Source organism: Eucyclogobius newberryi, unplaced genomic scaffold (assembly GCF_026437365.1).
Source record: "Eucyclogobius newberryi isolate DKJ021-1_F unplaced genomic scaffold, fEucNew1.0.hap1 SCAF_53, whole genome shotgun sequence".
NCBI classification, from domain to species: domain Eukaryota; kingdom Metazoa; phylum Chordata; class Actinopteri; order Gobiiformes; family Gobiidae; genus Eucyclogobius; species Eucyclogobius newberryi.
The window spans coordinates 159850-182102 of NW_027316201.1; the positions used below are offsets into that span (position 1 = coordinate 159850).

The 22253-nt window shown below is 50.6% G+C and overlaps 1 protein-coding gene across 2 annotated transcripts in view; it reads right to left on the bottom strand.

Moving 5' to 3' along the window:
* Positions 1 to 355: 355 nt before the first annotated feature.
* Positions 356 to 22253, bottom strand: part of LOC140383533 (protein transport protein Sec23A) — a 67617-nt gene continuing 45719 nt past the window's right edge. For both annotated transcript variants that reach the window (XM_072465978.1, XM_072465979.1), the window contains exons 18-20: positions 17585 to 17740; positions 9395 to 9460; positions 356 to 472 (exon numbers count right to left, since the gene is read on the bottom strand). In XM_072465978.1, the coding sequence (XP_072322079.1) occupies positions 383 to 472; positions 9395 to 9460; positions 17585 to 17740 (312 nt within the window). In that variant the 3' untranslated portion in view covers positions 356 to 382. The remainder of the gene's footprint in view (positions 473 to 9394; positions 9461 to 17584; positions 17741 to 22253) is intronic.

Sequence of the window (22253 nt, forward strand, 5' to 3'; positions counted from 1 at the left end):
AGGAAGTGTCACACGGACAATCTGAAGAATACTTTTATTAGAAATTTATAAAATAATGAACAAACAACAACATTTAAAGGAAATCTGATTCATGAAACTGCTTTTTCTTTCAATTTATCTCTTTATTTTCTCCGTTTGGACTAAACTTTGGAACAAACGTAAACTTTGGTCAAACTAAATGATTCTTGTCTCTGTGACCTCTGACCTTTTGATCAAACATTTGAAACGATTCACTATTTGCTATTGGTCTCTCGCTCGGGGGGGTCCGGGGGGTCTCTCGCTCGGGGGGTCTCTCGCTCGGGGGGTCTCTCGCTCGGGGGGTCTCTCGCTCGGGGGGGTCTCTCGCTCGGGGGGGTCTCTCGCTCGGGGGGGTCTCTCTTGTTCACGCTGCACTGGAAACAGCCAGTTTCTTGAGATGATCCATGAAGACCTGCAGACTCACGTCGTCTGTGAGGATGGGGGCCCCGGACTCCTGAGGGACACAAAGGTGAGAAATGTGTGTCATGGTCATTATTAGTTTAGTTTTGTCAGATTAAAGTTCTTTCACTGGAACAATCACAGCTGCACTTTCTAAAATAATGTGACTTTAGTTTATTTCTAAACCACCGGCTGCTCCTGCAGCTGTTCAGAGGCTGCTCCTGCAGCTGTTCAGAGGCTGCTCCTGCAGCTGTTCAGAGGCTGCTCCTGCAGCTGTTCAGAGGCTGCTCCTGCAGCTGTTCAGAGGAGACACATAAATGATGGCACAGGTGCACTGTTTATGGAAATGCTGTTAGAGCAATAATGGAATTAATTAAGAAAAGTTATTTTTTTGTTTAAGTATAAATAAGTATTAAATTAATGTAATTACAATCTGAATCTTTAGTATAAATTCCTAATGTTCAAATTATGAACAAAGTCTAATCCTTAAGTTAAATGTATAATTTATGTCATGCTTCAGTCTGGAGCGGGAGAGGGCGGGGCCAGAGCGGGAGAGGGCGGGGCCAGAGAAGTAGGCCAAACTTAATTGGTCAAAGAGGAACAGGTGAGACAGTCTCTGACCGCGCACATCCTGCACATGGAGGAACATGACGGAACATGGAGGAACATGACGGAACATGGAGGAACATGACGGAACATGGAGGAACATGACGGAACATGACGGAACATGGAGGAACATGACGGAACATGGAGGAACATGGAGGAACATGACGGAACATGGAGGAACATGGAGGAACATGGAGGAACATGACGGAACATGGAGGAACATGGAGGAACATGGAGGAACATGACGGAACATGGAGGAACATGGAGGAACATGACGGAACATGGAGGAACATGACGGAACATGGAGGAACATGACGGAACATGGAGGAACATGACGGAACATGACGGAACATGGAGGAACATGGAGGAACATGGAGGAACATGGAGGAACATGGAGGAACATGGAGGAACATGACGGAACATGGAGGAACATGGAGGAACATGGAGGAACATGACGGAACATGGAGGAACATGGAGGAACATGACGGAACATGGAGGAACATGGAGGAACATGACGGAACATGGAGGAACATGGAGGAACATGGAGGAACATGACGGAACATGGAGGAACATGGAGGAACATGACGGAACATGGAGGAACATGACGGAACATGGAGGAACATGACGGAACATGGAGGAACATGACGGAACATGACGGAACATGGAGGAACATGGAGGAACATGGAGGAACATGGCGGAACATGGAGGAACATGACGGAACATGGAGGAACATGGAGGAACATGACGGAACATGGAGGAACATGGAGGAACATGACGGAACATGGAGGAACATGGAGGAACATGACGGAACATGACGGAACATGACGGAACATGGAGGAACATGACGGAACATGGAGGAACATGGAGGAACATGACGGAACATGGAGGAACATGGAGGAACATGGAGGAACATGACGGAACATGGAGGAACATGGAGGAACATGACGGAACATGGAGGAACATGACGGAACATGGAGGAACATGACGGAACATGGAGGAACATGACGGAACATGACGGAACATGGAGGAACATGGAGGAACATGGAGGAACATGGCGGAACATGGAGGAACATGACGGAACATGGAGGAACATGGAGGAACATGACGGAACATGACGGAACATGGAGGAACATGACGGAACATGGAGGAACATGGAGGAACATGGAGGAACATGGAGGAACATGGAGGAACATGGAGGAACATGACGGAACATGACGGAACATGGAGGAACATGACGGAACATGGAGGAACATGGAGGAACATGGAGGAACATGGAGGAACATGACGGAACATGGAGGAACATGGAGGAACATGGAGGAACATGACGGAACATGGAGGAACATGACGGAACATGGAGGAACATGACGGAACATGGAGGAACATGGCGGAACATGGAGGAACATGGCGGAACATGGAGGAACATGACGGAACATGGAGGAACATGGAGGAACATGGAGGAACATGGAGGAACATGACGGAACATGACGGAACATGGAGGAACATGACGGAACATGACGGAACATGGAGGAACATGGAGGAACATGGCGGAACATGGAGGAACATGGAGGAACATGGAGGAACATGGAGGAACATGACGGAACATGGAACATGGAGGAACATGGAGGAACATGGAGGAACATGACGGAACATGGAGGAACATGACGGAACATGACGGAACATGGAGGAACATGGAGGAACATGACGGAACATGGAGGAACATGACGGAACATGGAGGAACATGGAGGAACATGACGGAACATGGAGGAACATGGCGGAACATGGAGGAACATGGCGGAACATGGAGGAACATGGCGGAACATGGAGGAACATGGCGGAACATGGCGGAACATGGAGGAACATGGAGGAACATGACGGAACATGACGGAACATGGAGGAACATGGAGGAACATGACGGAACATGACGGAACATGGAGGAACATGACGGAACATGGAGGAACATGGAGGAACATGGAGGAACATGGCGGAACATGGAGGAACATGGAGGAACATGACGGAACATGACGGAACATGGAGGAACATGGAGGAACATGGCGGAACATGGAGGAACATGGAGGAACATGACGGAACATGACGGAACATGGAGGAACATGACGGAACATGGAGGAACATGACGGAACATGGAGGAACATGACGGAACATGGAGGAACATGGCGGAACATGGAGGAACATGGCGGAACATGACGGAACATGGAGGAACATGGAGGAACATGACGGAACATGACGGAACATGGAGGAACATGACGGAACATGGCGGAACATGGAGGAACATGGAGGAACATGGCGGAACATGGAGGAACATGGAGGAACATGGCGGAACATGGCGGAACATGGAGGAACATGGAGGAACATGGAGGAACATGACGGAACATGGAGGAACATGGAGGAACATGGAGGAACATGACGGAACATGGCGGAACATGGAGGAACATGGAGGAACATGGCGGAACATGGAGGAACATGGAGGAACATGGCGGAACATGGAGGAACATGGAGGAACATGGAGGAACATGGCGGAACATGGAGGAACATGGAGGAACATGGAGGAACATGGCGGAACATGGAGGAACATGGAGGAACATGGCGGAACATGGAGGAACATGGAGGAACATGGCGGAACATGGAGGAACATGGAGGAACATGGAGGAACATGACGGAACATGGAGGAACATGGAGGAACATGGAGGAACATGACGGAACATGGCGGAACATGGAGGAACATGACGGAACATGGAGGAACATGACGGAACATGGAGGAACATGGAGGAACATGACGGAACATGGAGGAACATGGAGGAACATGACGGAACATGGAGGAACATGGCGGAACATGGAGGAACATGACGGAACATGGAGGAACATGACGGAACATGGAGGAACATGACGGAACATGACGGAACATGACGGAACATGACGGAACATGGCGGAACATGGAGGAACATGGAGGAACATGGAGGAACATGACGGAACATGACGGAACATGACGGAACATGACGGAACATGGAGGAACATGGAGGAACATGGAGGAACATGACGGAACATGGAGGAACATGGAGGAACATGGAGGAACATGGCGGAACATGGAGGAACATGGCGGAACATGGAGGAACATGGCGGAACATGGCGGAACATGGAGGAACATGGAGGAACATGACGGAACATGGAGGAACATGGCGGAACATGACGGAACATGGAGGAACATGACGGAACATGGAGGAACATGGAGGAACATGACGGAACATGACGGAACATGGAGGAACATGGCGGAACATGGAGGAACATGGAGGAACATGGCGGAACATGGAGGAACATGACGGAACATGACGGAACATGACGGAACATGGCGGAACATGGCGGAACATGGCGGAACATGGCGGAACATGGAGGAACATGGCGGAACATGGCGGAACATGGAGGAACATGGAGGAACATGGAGGAACATGGAGGAACATGACGGAACATGACGGAACATGGAGGAACATGACGGAACATGGAGGAACATGACGGAACATGGAGGAACATGACGGAACATGGAGGAACATGGCGGAACATGGAGGAACATGGAGGAACATGGAGGAACATGACGGAACATGGAGGAACATGACGGAACATGGAGGAACATGACGGAACATGGAGGAACATGACGGAACATGGAGGAACATGACGGAACATGGAGGAACATGACGGAACATGACGGAACATGGAGGAACATGGAGGAACATGGAGGAACATGGAGGAACATGGAGGAACATGGAGGAACATGACGGAACATGGAGGAACATGACGGAACATGACGGAACATGACGGAACATGGCGGAACATGGCGGAACATGACGGAACATGACGGAACATGACGGAACATGACGGAACATGGAGGAACATGGAGGAACATGGAGGAACATGACGGAACATGGAGGAACATGGAGGAACATGACGGAACATGGAGGAACATGGAGGAACATGGAGGAACATGACGGAACATGACGGAACATGGAGGAACATGACGGAACATGGAGGAACATGACGGAACATGGAGGAACATGGCGGAACATGGAGGAACATGGCGGAACATGGAGGAACATGGAGGAACATGGAGGAACATGACGGAACATGGAGGAACATGACGGAACATGGAGGAACATGACGGAACATGGAGGAACATGACGGAACATGGAGGAACATGGAGGAACATGGAGGAACATGACGGAACATGGAGGAACATGACGGAACATGACGGAACATGACGGAACATGGCGGAACATGGCGGAACATGACGGAACATGACGGAACATGACGGAACATGACGGAACATGGAGGAACATGGAGGAACATGGAGGAACATGGAGGAACATGGAGGAACATGGAGGAACATGACGGAACATGACGGAACATGACGGAACATGACGGAACATGGAGGAACATGGAGGAACATGGAGGAACATGGAGGAACATGACGGAACATGGAGGAACATGGAGGAACATGGAGGAACATGACGGAACATGGAGGAACATGACGGAACATGGAGGAACATGGAGGAACATGGAGGAACATGACGGAACATGACGGAACATGGAGGAACATGACGGAACATGACGGAACATGACGGAACATGACGGAACATGACGGAACATGGCGGAACATGGAGGAACATGACGGAACATGGAGGAACATGGAGGAACATGGAGGAACATGGAGGAACATGGAGGAACATGGAGGAACATGGAGGAACATGGAGGAACATGACGGAACATGGAGGAACATGGAGGAACATGACGGAACATGGCGGAACATGGCGGAACATGGAGGAACATGACGGAACATGGAGGAACATGGAGGAACATGGAGGAACATGACGGAACATGGAGGAACATGGAGGAACATGGAGGAACATGGAGGAACATGACGGAACATGGAGGAACATGACGGAACATGGAGGAACATGGAGGAACATGGAGGAACATGACGGAACATGACGGAACATGGAGGAACATGGAGGAACATGGAGGAACATGGAGGAACATGGAGGAACATGGAGGAACATGGCGGAACATGGAGGAACATGGAGGAACATGGAGGAACATGACGGAACATGGAGGAACATGGAGGAACATGGAGGAACATGGAGGAACATGGAGGAACATGGAGGAACATGACGGAACATGGAGGAACATGACGGAACATGGAGGAACATGGAGGAACATGGAGGAACATGGAGGAACATGGAGGAACATGGAGGAACATGGAGGAACATGGAGGAACATGGAGGAACATGGAGGAACATGACGGAACATGGAGGAACATGACGGAACATGGAGGAACATGGAGGAACATGGAGGAACATGGAGGAACATGGAGGAACATGGAGGAACATGGAGGAACATGGAGGAACATGGAGGAACATGGAGGAACATGACAGCGTCTTTTTGATTGTGCAAAATAAAAGAAATAAACACAACACGGACGACGTGAGGATTTTGTGTGAGTCAAACGGACTCAAAGGAGGAAACTAAGCAGTTTTTGGTGAAGATTGACTAGAAGCCAAAACAATCGCCCTCTGAAGTCTAAAATGGTTAAATGAAGCAGAAGTTGCCATGGAGACAGGATGATTGGCTCAGGGCAAAGAAAAGGGAGTGACACAAGTCAAAGCTCCAGGTTCAAAAAGAGATTTACAAAGAGAATCTGAACATGAACCACCTCAATCATTGAAGCTGCAGTAACAAGGGGCGTGTCCTGTTGCCACAGTAACAGATGAACACACCTCCAGCTCAGCTGTCGTTAGGACTCATGTCCACATCAAGTGTCATGAGTTTAATTATTCTTTAATGACAAAGTTCAGGGCATTAAAAATGATATAAATCCCACAATGTAATAAAATGACCTAAAACCAGCTGCACACTTAAGGAGCCTCCACTTTACATCAACGTCTGTGTAAACGCGCAGTAGAGCTGTCTGCGCACATGCGCAGTAGAGCTGGAGCGCCGTGTACAGTGGCCGGGGCGTCGATAGCGCGCGTCCAGTGTGTAAACCTTTCAAATGCTCATATTCTGCGTCAGGCGCGTTCAGGCCGCGGCGTCTGTACGTGGTTAAGAGACTCACTTTGCACCTGTAACTGACAAAACTGTCCATGAGGTCAGAGGTCATGACATCAGTGGATCAGTCACTGAACTCTTCTTCATTGAAAAGATAAAATATGATTTTTTCAAATTCTAAACATAGATATATATTTTACTTTATCACTTTGTTCAAAGAACATTTTCACACAGAAACAAAAACATAATCATGAATATTAAAATATTGAAATATTGAAATATTGACTTCTGCTGTTTCAGAGACGGGTCAGAAATGAAGCTTCAGCGTGGCAAGTGTCACTGTCACAGACATGACATGAGAGTAGTTCTAGGAAAGGACCAGGGAAATGGCCCCAGAGGCTTTTCACCCTTTTGGGGCCAGGTCAGACTCTGGGTGATTTCCCTGGTCCCTTAGGTCCCTTAGGTGGTCCCTTAGGTCCCTTAGGTGGTCCTTTAGGTCCCTTAGGTCCCTTAGGTGGTCCTTTAGGTCCCTTAGGTCCCTTAGGTGGTCCTTTAGGTCCCTTAGGTCCCTTAGGTCCCTTAGGTCCCTTAGGTCCTTTAGGTCCCTTAGGTCCTTTAGGTCCCTTAGGTCCTTTAGGTCCTACGTTCATGTGGAAATCTAGTGTTGATATTTAGTTATAAATGTGTAATTTTATGTTTCATGGATCAATAATTTGGTTGTTTAAATAAACATAATTCATTTGATTTATTTGTAGAATGTATTTGAGAGACAGCGCTCAGGGGGCGTGGCCAGGAGCGCAGGAGACAAATGCTTTTATGACCGTAGTATTCTCTTTACGGCTGTATTTGATTTCTCCTGTAACAAGTGTCACAAAACTCCCCCGCTCGGCCTCCTGCTGGTGCCAGAGTCAGGACTAAACATGGGCCGGCCTCCTGCTGGTGCCAGAGTCAGGACTAAACAGGGACTGGCCTCCTGCTGGTGCCAGAGTCAGGACTAAACATGGACCGGCCTCCTGCTGGTGCCAGAGTCAGGACAAAACATGGACCGGCCTCCTGCTGGTGCCAGAGTCAGGACTAAACATGGAGCGGCCTCCTGCTGGTGCCAGAGTCAGGACTAAACATGGAGCGGCCTCCTGCTGGTGCCAGAGTCAGGACTAAACATGGACCGGCCTCCTGCTGGTGCCAGAGTCAGGACTAGACATGGAGCGGCCTCCTGCTGGTGCCAGAGTCAGGACTAAACATGGACCGGCCTCCTGCTGGTGCCAGAGTCAGGACTAGACATGGAGCGGCCTCCTGCTGGTGCCAGAGTCAGGACTAAACATGGAGCGGCCTCCTGCTGGTGCCACATGGACCGGCCTCCTGCTGGTGCCAGAGTCAGGACTAGACATGGAGCGGCCTCCTGCTGGTGCCAGAGTCAGGATTAAACATGGACCGGCCTCCTGCTGGTGCCAGAGTCAGGACTAAACATGGAGCGGCCTCCTGCTGGTGCCAGAGTCAGGACTAAACATGGGCCGGCCTCCTGCTGGTGCCAGAGTCAGGACTAAACAGGGACTGGCCTCCTGCTGGTGCCAGAGTCAGGACTAAACAGGGAGCGGCCTCCTGCTGGTGCCAGAGTCAGGACTAAACATGGACCGGCCTCCTGCTGGTGCCAGAGTCAGGACTAGACATGGAGCGGCCTCCTGCTGGTGCCAGAGTCAGGACTAAACATGGAGCGGCCTCCTGCTGGTGCCAGAGTCAGGACTAAACATGGACCGGCCTCCTGCTGGTGCCAGAGTCAGGACTAAACATGGACCGGCCTCCTGCTGGTGCCCAGAGTCAGGACAAAACATGGACCGGCCTCCTGCTGGTGCCAGAGTCAGGACTAAACATGGAGCGGCCTCCTGCTGGTGCCAGAGTCAGGACTAAACATGGAGCGGCCTCCTGCTGGTGCCAGAGTCAGGACTAAACATGGACCGGCCTCCTGCTGGTGCCAGAGTCAGGACTAGACATGGAGCGGCCTCCTGCTGGTGCCAGAGTCAGGACTAAACATGGAGCGGCCTCCTGCTGGTGCCACATGGACCGGCCTCCTGCTGGTGCCAGAGTCAGGACTAGACATGGAGCGGCCTCCTGCTGGTGCCAGAGTCAGGATTAAACATGGAGCGGCCTCCTGCTGGTGCCAGAGTCAGGACTAAACATGGACCGGCCTCCTGCTGGTGCCTTGCCTTATTTATGCGACAGAGAAGATCCCAGAGATGAACCATAAACCTAACCTTTGACCCCTGAGCCTCAGTTCAACCTGACTCAGATTAAACGAGAGGTGAAAGGTCAAAGGTCACAGACTCACCTGACCCCAGGTGTACATGTTGTTGTGGGTCTGGGAGGGGTTCACTTTGGAGAGCAGGAACCGAGCCTGAAACACAAGCAGCAGGTCAGAGTCGAGCGTTGCTATGGTAACAGTCCTGAAGGTCACAGAGCGTTGCTATGGTAACAGGCCTGAAGGTCACAGAGCGTTGCTATGGTAACAGGCCTGAAGGTCACAGAGCGTTGCTATGGTAACAGGCCTGAAGGTCACAGAGCGTTGCTATGGTAACAGTCCTGAAGGTCACAGAGCGTTGCTATGGTAACAGGCCTGAAGGTCACAGAGCGTTGCTATGGTAACAGTCCTGAAGGTCAGAGCGTTGCTATGGTAACAGGCCTGAAGGTCACAGAGCGTTGCTATGGTAACAGGTCTGAAGGTCACAGAGCGTTGCTATGGTAACAGGCCTGAAGGTCACAGAGCGTTGCTATGGTAACAGGCCTGAAGGTCAGAGCGTTGCTATGGTAACAGTCCTGAAGGTCACAGAGCGTTGCTATGGTAACAGGCCTGAAGGTCACAGAGCGTTGCTATGGTAACAGGCCTGAAGGTCAGAGCGTTGCTATGGTAACAGTCCTGAAGGTCACAGAGCGTTGCTATGGTAACAGTCCTGAAGGTCACAGAGCGTTGCTATGGTAACAGGCCTGAAGGTCACAGAGCGTTGCTATGGTAACAGGCCTGAAGGTCACAGAGCGTTGCTATGGTAACAGGTCTGAAGGTCACAGAGCGTTGCTATGGTAACAGTCCTGAAGGTCACAGAGCGTTGCTATGGTAACAGGTCTGAAGGTCACAGAGCGTTGCTATGGTAACAGGTCTGAAGGTCACAGAGCGTTGCTATGGTAACAGGCCTGAAGGTCAGAGCGTTGCTATGGTAACAGGCCTGAAGGTCACAGAGCGTTGCTATGGTAACAGGCCTGAAGGTCACAGAGCGTTGCTATGGTAACAGGCCTGAAGGTCACAGAGCGTTGCTATGGTAACAGGCCTGAAGGTCACAGAGCGTTGCTATGGTAACAGGCCTGAAGGTCACAGAGCGTTGCTATGGTAACAGGCCTGAAGGTCACAGAGCGTTGCTATGGTAACAGTCCTGAAGGTCACAGAGCGTTGCTATGGTAACAGTCCTGAAGGTCACAGAGCGTTGCTATGGTAACAGGCCTGAAGGTCAGAGCGTTGCTATGGTAACAGTCCTGAAGGTCAGAGCGTTGCTATGGTAACAGTCCTGAAGGTCACAGAGCGTTGCTATGGTAACAGGCCTGAAGGTCACAGAGCGTTGCTATGGTAACAGTCCTGAAGGTCACAGAGCGTTGCTATGGTAACAGTCCTGAAGGTCACAGAGCGTTGCTATGGTAACAGGCCTGAAGGTCACAGAGCGTTGCTATGGTAACAGGCCTGAAGGTCAGAGCGTTGCTATGGTAACAGGCCTGAAGGTCACAGAGCGTTGCTATGGTAACAGTCCTGAAGGTCACAGAGCGTTGCTATGGTAAGAGGTCTGAAGGTCACAGAGCGTTGCTATGGTAACAGGCCTGAAGGTCACAGAGCGTTGCTATGGTAACAGGTCTGAAGGTCACAGAGCGTTGCTATGGTAACAGGCCTGAAGGTCACAGAGCGTTGCTATGGTAACAGTCCTGAAGGTCACAGAGCGTTGCTATGGTAACAGTCCTGAAGGTCACAGAGCGTTGCTATGGTAACAGGCCTGAAGGTCACAGAGCGTTGCTATGGTAACAGGCCTGAAGGTCACAGAGCGTTGCTATGGTAACAGGCCTGAAGGTCACAGAGCGTTGCTATGGTAACAGGCCTGAAGGTCAGAGCGTTGCTATGGTAACAGTCCTGAAGGTCACAGAGCGTTGCTATGGTAACAGGCCTGAAGGTCACAGAGCGTTGCTATGGTAACAGGCCTGAAGGTCACAGAGCGTTGCTATGGTAACAGGCATGAAGGTCACAGAGCGTTGCTATGGTAACAGGCCTGAAGGTCACAGAGCGTTGCTATGGTAACGTTGCTATGGTAACAGTCCTGAAGGTCACAGAGCGTTGCTATGGTAACAGTCCTGAAGGTCACAGAGCGTTGCTATGGTAACAGGCCTGAAGGTCAGAGCGTTGCTATGGTAACAGTCCTGAAGGTCACAGAGCGTTGCTATGGTAACAGGCCTGAAGGTCACAGAGCGTTGCTATGGTAACAGGCCTGAAGGTCAGAGCGTTGCTATGGTAACAGTCCTGAAGGTCACATAGCGTTGCTATGGTAACAGGTCTGAAGGTCACAGAGCGTTGCTATGGTAACAGGCCTGAAGGTCACAGAGCGTTGCTATGGTAACAGTCCTGAAGGTCACAGAGCGTTGCTATGGTAACAGGCCTGAAGGTCACAGAGCGTTGCTATGGTAACAGTCCTGAAGGTCACAGAGCGTTGCTATGGTAACAGGCCTGAAGGTCACAGAGCGTTGCTATGGTAACAGGCCTGAAGGTCACAGAGCGTTGCTATGGTAACGTTGCTATGGTAACAGTCCTGAAGGTCACAGAGCGTTGCTATGGTAACGTTGCTATGGTAACAGGCCTGAAGGTCACAGAGCGTTGCTATGGTAACAGTCCTGAAGGTCACAGAGCGTTGCTATGGTAACAGGCCTGAAGGTCACAGAGCGTTGCTATGGTAACAGGCCTGAAGGTCACAGAGCGTTGCTATGGTAACAGGCCTGAAGGTCACAGAGCGTTGCTATGGTAACAGTCCTGAAGGTCACAGAGCGTTGCTATGGTAACAGGCCTGAAGGTCAGAGCGTTGCTATGGTAACAGTCCTGAAGGTCACAGAACGTTGCTATGGTAACAGGCCTGAAGGTCACAGAGCGTTGCTATGGTAACAGTCCTGAAGGTCACAGAGCGTTGCTATGGTAACAGGCCTGAAGGTCAGAGCGTTGCTATGGTAACAGTCCTGAAGGTCACAGAGCGTTGCTATGGTAACAGGCCTGAAGGTCACAGAGCGTTGCTATGGTAACAGTCCTGAAGGTCACAGAGCGTTGCTATGGTAACAGTCCTGAAGGTCAGAGCGTTGCTATGGTAACAGTCCTGAAGGTCACAGAACGTTGCTATGGTAACAGTCCTGAAGGTCACAGAGCGTTGCTATGGTAACAGGCCTGAAGGTCAGAGCGTTGCTATGGTAACAGTCCTGAAGGTCACAGAGCGTTGCTATGGTAACAGTCCTGAAGGTCACAGAGCGTTGCTATGGTAACAGGCCTGAAGGTCACAGAGCGTTGCTATGGTAACAGTCCTGAAGGTCACAGAGCGTTGCTATGGTAACAGTCCTGAAGGTCAGAGCGTTGCTATGGTAACAGTCCTGAAGGTCACAGAACGTTGCTATGGTAACAGTCCTGAAGGTCACAGAACGTTGCTATGGTAACAGTCCTGAAGGTCACAGAGCGTTGCTATGGTAACAGGCCTGAAGGTCACAGAGCGTTGCTATGGTAACAGTCCTGAAGGTCACAGAACGTTGCTATGGTAACAGTCCTGAAGGTCACAGAGCGTTGCTATGGTAACAGGCCTGAAGGTCACAGAGCGTTGCTATGGTAACAGTCCTGAAGGTCACAGAGCGTTGCTATGGTAACAGTCCTGAAGGTCACAGAGCGTTGCTATGGTAACAGTCCTGAAGGTCACAGAGCGTTGCTATGGTAACAGGCCTGAAGGTCACAGAGCGTTGCTATGGTAACAGTCCTGAAGGTCACAGAACGTTGCTATGGTAACAGTCCTGAAGGTCACAGAGCGTTGCTATGGTAACAGGCCTGAAGGTCACAGAGCGTTGCTATGGTAACAGGCCTGAAGGTCAGAGCGTTGCTATGGTAACAGGCCTGAAGGTCACAGAGCGTTGCTATGGTAACAGGCCTGAAGGTCACAGAGCGTTGCTATGGTAACAGTCCTGAAGGTCACAGAGCGTTGCTATGGTAACAGGCCTGAAGGTCAGAGCGTTGCTATGGTAACAGTCCTGAAGGTCACAGAACGTTGCTATGGTAACAGGCCTGAAGGTCACAGAGCGTTGCTATGGTAACAGTCCTGAAGGTCACAGAGCGTTGCTATGGTAACAGGCCTGAAGGTCAGAGCGTTGCTATGGTAACAGTCCTGAAGGTCACAGAGCGTTGCTATGGTAACAGGCCTGAAGGTCACAGAGCGTTGCTATGGTAACAGTCCTGAAGGTCACAGAGCGTTGCTATGGTAACAGTCCTGAAGGTCAGAGCGTTGCTATGGTAACAGTCCTGAAGGTCACAGAACGTTGCTATGGTAACAGTCCTGAAGGTCACAGAGCGTTGCTATGGTAACAGGCCTGAAGATCAGAGCGTTGCTATGGTAACAGTCCTGAAGGTCACAGAGCGTTGCTATGGTAACAGTCCTGAAGGTCACAGAGCGTTGCTATGGTAACAGGCCTGAAGGTCACAGAGCGTTGCTATGGTAACAGTCCTGAAGGTCACAGAGCGTTGCTATGGTAACAGTCCTGAAGGTCAGAGCGTTGCTATGGTAACAGTCCTGAAGGTCACAGAACGTTGCTATGGTAACAGTCCTGAAGGTCACAGAGCGTTGCTATGGTAACAGTCCTGAAGGTCACAGAGCGTTGCTATGGTAACAGGCCTGAAGGTCACAGAGCGTTGCTATGGTAACAGTCCTGAAGGTCACAGAGCGTTGCTATGGTAACAGGCCTGAAGGTCACAGAGCGTTGCTATGGTAACAGGCCTGAAGGTCAGAGCGTTGCTATGGTAACAGTCCTGAAGGTCACAGAGCGTTGCTATGGTAACAGGCCTGAAGGTCACAGAGCGTTGCTATGGTAACAGGCCTGAAGGTCACAGAGCGTTGCTATGGTAACAGGCATGAAGGTCACAGAGCGTTGCTATGGTAACAGGCCTGAAGGTCACAGAGCGTTGCTATGGTAACGTTGCTATGGTAACAGTCCTGAAGGTCACAGAGCGTTGCTATGGTAACAGTCCTGAAGGTCACAGAGCGTTGCTATGGTAACAGTCCTGAAGGTCACAGAGCGTTGCTATGGTAACAGGCCTGAAGGTCAGAGCGTTGCTATGGTAACAGTCCTGAAGGTCACAGAGCGTTGCTATGGTAACAGGCCTGAAGGTCACAGAGCGTTGCTATGGTAACAGGCCTGAAGGTCAGAGCGTTGCTATGGTAACAGTCCTGAAGGTCACATAGCGTTGCTATGGTAACAGGTCTGAAGGTCACAGAGCGTTGCTATGGTAACAGGCCTGAAGGTCACAGAGCGTTGCTATGGTAACAGTCCTGAAGGTCACAGAGCGTTGCTATGGTAACAGGCCTGAAGGTCACAGAGCGTTGCTATGGTAACAGTCCTGAAGGTCACAGAGCGTTGCTATGGTAACAGGCCTGAAGGTCACAGAGCGTTGCTATGGTAACAGGCCTGAAGGTCACAGAGCGTTGCTATGGTAACGTTGCTATGGTAACAGTCCTGAAGGTCACAGAGCGTTGCTATGGTAACGTTGCTATGGTAACAGGCCTGAAGGTCACAGAGCGTTGCTATGGTAACAGTCCTGAAGGTCACAGAGCGTTGCTATGGTAACAGGCCTGAAGGTCACAGAGCGTTGCTATGGTAACAGGCCTGAAGGTCACAGAGCGTTGCTATGGTAACAGGCCTGAAGGTCACAGAGCGTTGCTATGGTAACAGTCCTGAAGGTCACAGAGCGTTGCTATGGTAACAGGCCTGAAGGTCAGAGCGTTGCTATGGTAACAGTCCTGAAGGTCACAGAACGTTGCTATGGTAACAGGCCTGAAGGTCACAGAGCGTTGCTATGGTAACAGTCCTGAAGGTCACAGAGCGTTGCTATGGTAACAGGCCTGAAGGTCAGAGCGTTGCTATGGTAACAGTCCTGAAGGTCACAGAGCGTTGCTATGGTAACAGGCCTGAAGGTCACAGAGCGTTGCTATGGTAACAGTCCTGAAGGTCACAGAGCGTTGCTATGGTAACAGTCCTGAAGGTCAGAGCGTTGCTATGGTAACAGTCCTGAAGGTCACAGAACGTTGCTATGGTAACAGTCCTGAAGGTCACAGAGCGTTGCTATGGTAACAGGCCTGAAGGTCAGAGCGTTGCTATGGTAACAGTCCTGAAGGTCACAGAGCGTTGCTATGGTAACAGTCCTGAAGGTCACAGAGCGTTGCTATGGTAACAGGCCTGAAGGTCACAGAGCGTTGCTATGGTAACAGTCCTGAAGGTCACAGAGCGTTGCTATGGTAACAGTCCTGAAGGTCAGAGCGTTGCTATGGTAACAGTCCTGAAGGTCACAGAACGTTGCTATGGTAACAGTCCTGAAGGTCACAGAACGTTGCTATGGTAACAGTCCTGAAGGTCACAGAGCGTTGCTATGGTAACAGGCCTGAAGGTCACAGAGCGTTGCTATGGTAACAGTCCTGAAGGTCACAGAACGTTGCTATGGTAACAGTCCTGAAGGTCACAGAGCGTTGCTATGGTAACAGGCCTGAAGGTCACAGAGCGTTGCTATGGTAACAGTCCTGAAGGTCACAGAGCGTTGCTATGGTAACAGTCCTGAAGGTCACAGAGCGTTGCTATGGTAACAGTCCTGAAGGTCACAGAGCGTTGCTATGGTAACAGGCCTGAAGGTCACAGAGCGTTGCTATGGTAACAGTCCTGAAGGTCACAGAACGTTGCTATGGTAACAGTCCTGAAGGTCACAGAGCGTTGCTATGGTAACAGGCCTGAAGGTCACAGAGCGTTGCTATGGTAACAGGCCTGAAGGTCAGAGCGTTGCTATGGTAACAGGCCTGAAGGTCACAGAGCGTTGCTATGGTAACAGGCCTGAAGGTCACAGAGCGTTGCTATGGTAACAGTCCTGAAGGTCACAGAGCGTTGCTATGGTAACAGGCCTGAAGGTCAGAGCGTTGCTATGGTAACAGTCCTGAAGGTCACAGAACGTTGCTATGGTAACAGGCCTGAAGGTCACAGAGCGTTGCTATGGTAACAGTCCTGAAGGTCACAGAGCGTTGCTATGGTAACAGGCCTGAAGGTCAGAGCGTTGCTATGGTAACAGTCCTGAAGGTCACAGAGCGTTGCTATGGTAACAGGCCTGAAGGTCACAGAGCGTTGCTATGGTAACAGTCCTGAAGGTCACAGAGCGTTGCTATGGTAACAGTCCTGAAGGTCAGAGCGTTGCTATGGTAACAGTCCTGAAGGTCACAGAACGTTGCTATGGTAACAGTCCTGAAGGTCACAGAGCGTTGCTATGGTAACAGGCCTGAAGATCAGAGCGTTGCTATGGTAACAGTCCTGAAGGTCACAGAGCGTTGCTATGGTAACAGTCCTGAAGGTCACAGAGCGTTGCTATGGTAACAGGCCTGAAGGTCACAGAGCGTTGCTATGGTAACAGTCCTGAAGGTCACAGAGCGTTGCTATGGTAACAGTCCTGAAGGTCAGAGCGTTGCTATGGTAACAGTCCTGAAGGTCACAGAACGTTGCTATGGTAACAGTCCTGAAGGTCACAGAGCGTTGCTATGGTAACAGTCCTGAAGGTCACAGAGCGTTGCTATGGTAACAGGCCTGAAGGTCACAGAGCGTTGCTATGGTAACAGTCCTGAAGGTCACAGAACGTTGCTATGGTAACAGTCCTGAAGGTCACAGAGCGTTGCTATGGTAACAGGCCTGAAGGTCACAGAGCGTTGCTATGGTAACAGGCCTGAAGGTCAGAGCGTTGCTATGGTAACAGGCCTGAAGGTCACAGAGCGTTGCTATGGTAACAGGCCTGAAGGTCACAGAGCGTTGCTATGGTAACAGTCCTGAAGGTCACAGAGCGTTGCTATGGTAACAGGCCTGAAGGTCAGAGCGTTGCTATGGTAACAGTCCTGAAGGTCACAGAACGTTGCTATGGTAACAGGCCTGAAGGTCACAGAGCGTTGCTATGGTAACAGTCCTGAAGGTCACAGAGCGTTGCTATGGTAACAGGCCTGAAGGTCAGAGCGTTGCTATGGTAACAGTCCTGAAGGTCACAGAGCGTTGCTATGGTAACAGGCCTGAAGGTCACAGAGCGTTGCTATGGTAACAGTCCTGAAGGTCACAGAGCGTTGCTATGGTAACAGTCCTGAAGGTCACAGAGCGTTGCTATGGTAACAGGCCTGAAGGTCAGAGCGTTGCTATGGTAACAGGTCTGAAGGTCACAGAGCGTTGCTATGGTAACAGGTCCATGGCTCACCTGGCTGCCTCCGTGCTCCGTGTCGATGTAGCGGGGCATGGGGAACCTGGTGTGGAGCAGTTCCTGGGCGTCGTCCACCGGAGCCTGGAGGAGGTGTTTAAAGTTCTCGTACTCGGGCATGTCGTGGTACCCGGCTTTCCTCCACTGAGCCACGGTCTGAGGAGAACACGTCACGTCAGGAACATGCTAATGTCACACCTGCAGCCTGGTTCCCATAGCAGCACGTTTCCATGGTTACACATGTGTGGTTGTTATGCCTGTTAGTGAGTTCCTTCAGTTACAAACATGACACAGAGAAAGACTCGAAAGAGACGAGATGATGTCATGGAGCTGATGAACAAACACGTGTCGCAGTGGAAGCTTTGAGAAGCTTTGAGAAGGCGCCGCGGTGTAACATGTGTGTGTCTTACACCGGGAAGAGCTCCATCCATCCAGACCACATCTCCTATGGACACTGTTCCAGCTTTAATAACATCAGCTGCAGAAATAACCAGTATTGTGGCTAAGAGAAGAGGTCAGAAGAGGAAGACGGGCTCGTGCGGCTCGTGCGGCTGAGGGAGCGAGGCCCTCACCTGGGATCTTCCTGTCCAATGTGAACTGTGGTGTAATAATGTCATGTCTTTGCCTGAGGCCATAGAACTTAGGTCTTATATGTGTAACATCCGGGTCACACTTCTTATGTCTCTGCAGACTCTGAACACTGAAGCTGCAGATCAGAGGTCAGAGGTCAGAGGACGTGTCACATGAGGTAGAACATTGAGTGTGTGTCTCTGCAATATGTTTAGACTGGTTTTGTGCATATGTGGCACCTGTTGTGCCTAAATAAGCTGAACTCAATGTTTGCTCTGGTCAGATCAGGGACAGAACGACAAATGTCTGTGAGAGACATGTGTCTGTGTGAGACATGCGTCTGTGAGAGACATGCGTCTGTGAGAGACATGTGTCTGTGTGAGACATGTGTCTGTGTGAGACATGTGTCTGTGTGAGACATGCGTCTGTGAGAGACATGCGTCTGTGAGAGACATGTGTCTGTGTGAGACATGTGTCTGTGTGAGACATGCGTCTGTGAGAGACATGTGTCTGTGTGAGACATGTGTCTGTGTGAGACATGTGTCTGTGTGAGACATGTGTCTGTGTGAGACATGCGTCTGTGAGAGACATGTGTCTGTGTGAGACATGCGTCTGTGAGAGACATGCGTCTGTGAGAGACATGCGTCTGTGTGAGACATGTGTCTGTGTGAGACATGTGTCTGTGTGAGACATGTGTCTGTGTGAGACATGCGTCTGTGAGAGACATGCGTCTGTGTGAGACATGCGTCTGTGTGAGACATGCGTCTGTGTGAGACATGCGTCTGTGAGAGACATGTGTCTGTGTGAGACATGTGTCTGTGTGAGACATGCGTCTGTGTGAGACATGCGTCTGTGTGAGACATGCGTCTGTGTGAGACATGCGTCTGTGTGAGACATGCGTCTGTGAGAGACATGCGTCTGTGTGAGACATGCGTCTGTGTGAGACATGCGTCTGTGTGAGACATGTGTCTGTGTGAGACATGTGTCTGTGAGAGACATGTGTCTGTGAGAGACATGTGTCAGGGAGAGACATGTGTCTGTGAGAGACATGTGTCAGGGAGAGACATGTGTCTGTGTGAGACATGTGTCTGTGTGAGACATGTGTCTGTGAGAGACATGTGTCTGTGAGAGACATGTGTCTGTGAGAGACATGTGTCTGTGAGAGACATGTGTCTGTGTGAGACATGTGTCTGTGAGAGACATGTGTCTGTGTGAGACATGTGTCTGTGTGAGACATGTGTCTGTGAGAGACATGTGTCTGTGAGAGACATGTGTCTGTGTGAGACATGTGTCTGTGAGAGACATGTGTCTGTGTGAGACATGTGTCTGTGTGAGACATGTGTCTGTGAGAGACATGTGTCTGTGAGAGACATGTGTCTGTGAGAGACATGTGTCTGTGAGAGACATGTGTCTGTGTGAGACATGTGTCTGTGAGAGACATGTGTCTGTGAGAGACATGTGTCTGTGTGAGACATGTGTCTGTGAGAGACATGTGTCTGTGAGAGACATGTGCCTGTGAGAGACATGTGTCAGGGAGAGACATGTGTCAGGGAGAGACATGTGTCTGTGTGAGACATGTGTCTGTGTGAGACATGTGTCTGTGAGAGACATGTGTCTGTGTGAGACATGTGTCTGTGTGAGACATGTGTCTGTGTGAGACATGTGCCTGTGAGAGACATGTGTCAGGGAGAGACATGTGTCAGGGAGAGACATGTGTCTGTGTGAGACATGTGTCTGTGAGAGACATGTGTCTGTGTGAGACATGTGTCTGTGAGAGACATGTGTCTGTGAGAGACATGTGTCTGTGTGAGACATGTGTCTGTGAGAGACATGTGTCTGTGTGAGACATGTGTCTGTGTGAGACATGTGTCTGTGAGAGACATGTGTCTGTGTGAGACATGTGTCTGTGTGAGACATGTGTCTGTGAGAGACATGTGTCTGTGTGAGACATGTGTCTGTGTGAGACATGTGTCTCTGCACGGCTAAAATAAAGAACCACTTTTGAACTTGGTTATATTTCGCCTCATTTTCTCTCATTTGTTACAGTTTAGTTTCCACAACAGAATTCTGGAGCAGCAGAGTTACAGGACTTTCAGCTGCACAGTGGAGTTACAGGACTTTCAGCTGCACAGTGGAGTTACAGGACTTTCAGCTGCACAGTGGAGTTACAGGACTTTCAGCTGCACAGTGGAGTTACAGGACTTTCAGCTGCACAGTGGAGTTACAGGACTTTCAGCTGCACAGTGGAGTTACAGGACTTTCAGCTGCACAGTGGAGTTACAGGACTTTCAGCTGCACAGTGGAGTTACAGGACTTTCAGCTGCACAGTGGAGTTACAGGACTTTCAGCTGCACAGTGGAGTTACAGGACTTTCAGCTGCACAGTGGAGTTACAGGACTTTCAGCTGCACAGTGGAGTTACAGGACTTTCAGCTGCACAGTGGCTTCTCACCAACTACAAGCCCGAGCCCCCCCTGCTGTGGACGATATTAAACTGGCACAACAACTTAACACTTTCTACTGCAGATTTGACTCCCCCTCCCCCACTGTGGCCACCCCTGCCATCCCGACCCCGGTCCCCCCCACCTGCCCCGCCCCTCTTACAGTTCAGGAACAGGAAGTGTGCAGATTATTCCGCAAATCCAACCCGCGAAAAGCTGCTGGACCTGACGGTGTCACCCCGGCCACCTTAAGACACTGTGCAGGCGAGCTGGCCCCTGTCTTCACTGGCATTTTTAACACCTCCTGGAGTCATGCCATGTCCCAGCTTCAAGTCGTCCATCATTGTCCCTGTCCCTGTCCCCAAGAAGCCCCGGATCACTGGACTTAATGACCACAGACCTGTCGTGCTGACGTCTGTCATGAAGTCATTTGAGCGCATGGTCCTTCCACACCACAAGTCCCTCATCTCCCCCCTGCTGGACCTCCTGCTGGACCTCCTGCTGGACCTCCTGCTGGACCTCCTGCTGGACCTCCTGCTGGACTCCCTGCTGGACCTCCTGCTGGACCTCCTGCTGGACCTCCTGCTGGACCTCTAGCAGTTCACCTACAGAGCCAACAGGTCTGTGGACGACACCATCAACCTGGCTCTCCACTTCACCTGCAGCACCTGGACTCCTCTGGAACCTACACCAGGATCCTGTTTGTGGACTTCAGCTCTGCATCAACACCACCTCCTGCTCTGCTCCAGGACAAGCTCTCCCAGCTCAACGTACCCGACTCCACCTGCAGGTGGAGTCAGCCGGTGGAGCACCAACTTCCTGACAGATCGGACACAGTGTGTGCGGCTGGGGAAGAATGTCTCAGACACGGACCATCAGCACAGGAGCTCCACAGGGCTGTGTACTTTCTCCCCTGCTCTTCTCCCTGTACACGAAATGCTGCACCTCCAGCCACGCCTCCATCAAACTAATCAAGTTTGCAGACGACGCCGCCCTCATCACCACGACGACGCCGCCCTCATCACTCCCTCATCTGCCTGAAGAGTGGCTCCAGCTCCAGTCTCCCTCGTGTCCGTCTGTGAGAGTGGGATCTCTCCTTCACTGGAACTCCTCCAGGTTTCTACGCTTTTTTCCCAAAGAGGTTTTTTTGTAGTTTTTCCTGGCCGAGAAGGAGAGTCTAAGGACAGAGGACCCTGGGACATCGTCCCTCGCCACCACAGACATTGTCTGACTCTATCGCCACCACAGACATTGTTGATTCATTTCTCCCTGTGGCCCTCAGAGGCAACTGTTGTTGTGATTTTGGGCCTTACAAAAATAAATTGATTTGATTTGATTTGATCACCACGACGACGCCGCCCTGAGGTCTGTGTCTGTGTGTGTTTGTGTGTCTAGTATCTAACTAGTACTAGTTGCAGTACTAGTTGCTGTACTAGTTGCAGTACTAGTTGCAGTACTAGTTGCAGTACTAGTTGCAGTACTAGTTGCACTAGTACTAGTTGCACTAGTACTAGTTGCACTAGTACTAGTTGTACTAGTACTAGTTGCAGTACTAGTTGCAGTACTAGTACTAGTACTAGTTGTACTAGTACTAGTTGTACTAGTACTAGTTGTACTAGTACTAGTTGTACTAGTACTAGTTGCAGTACTAATTGCAGT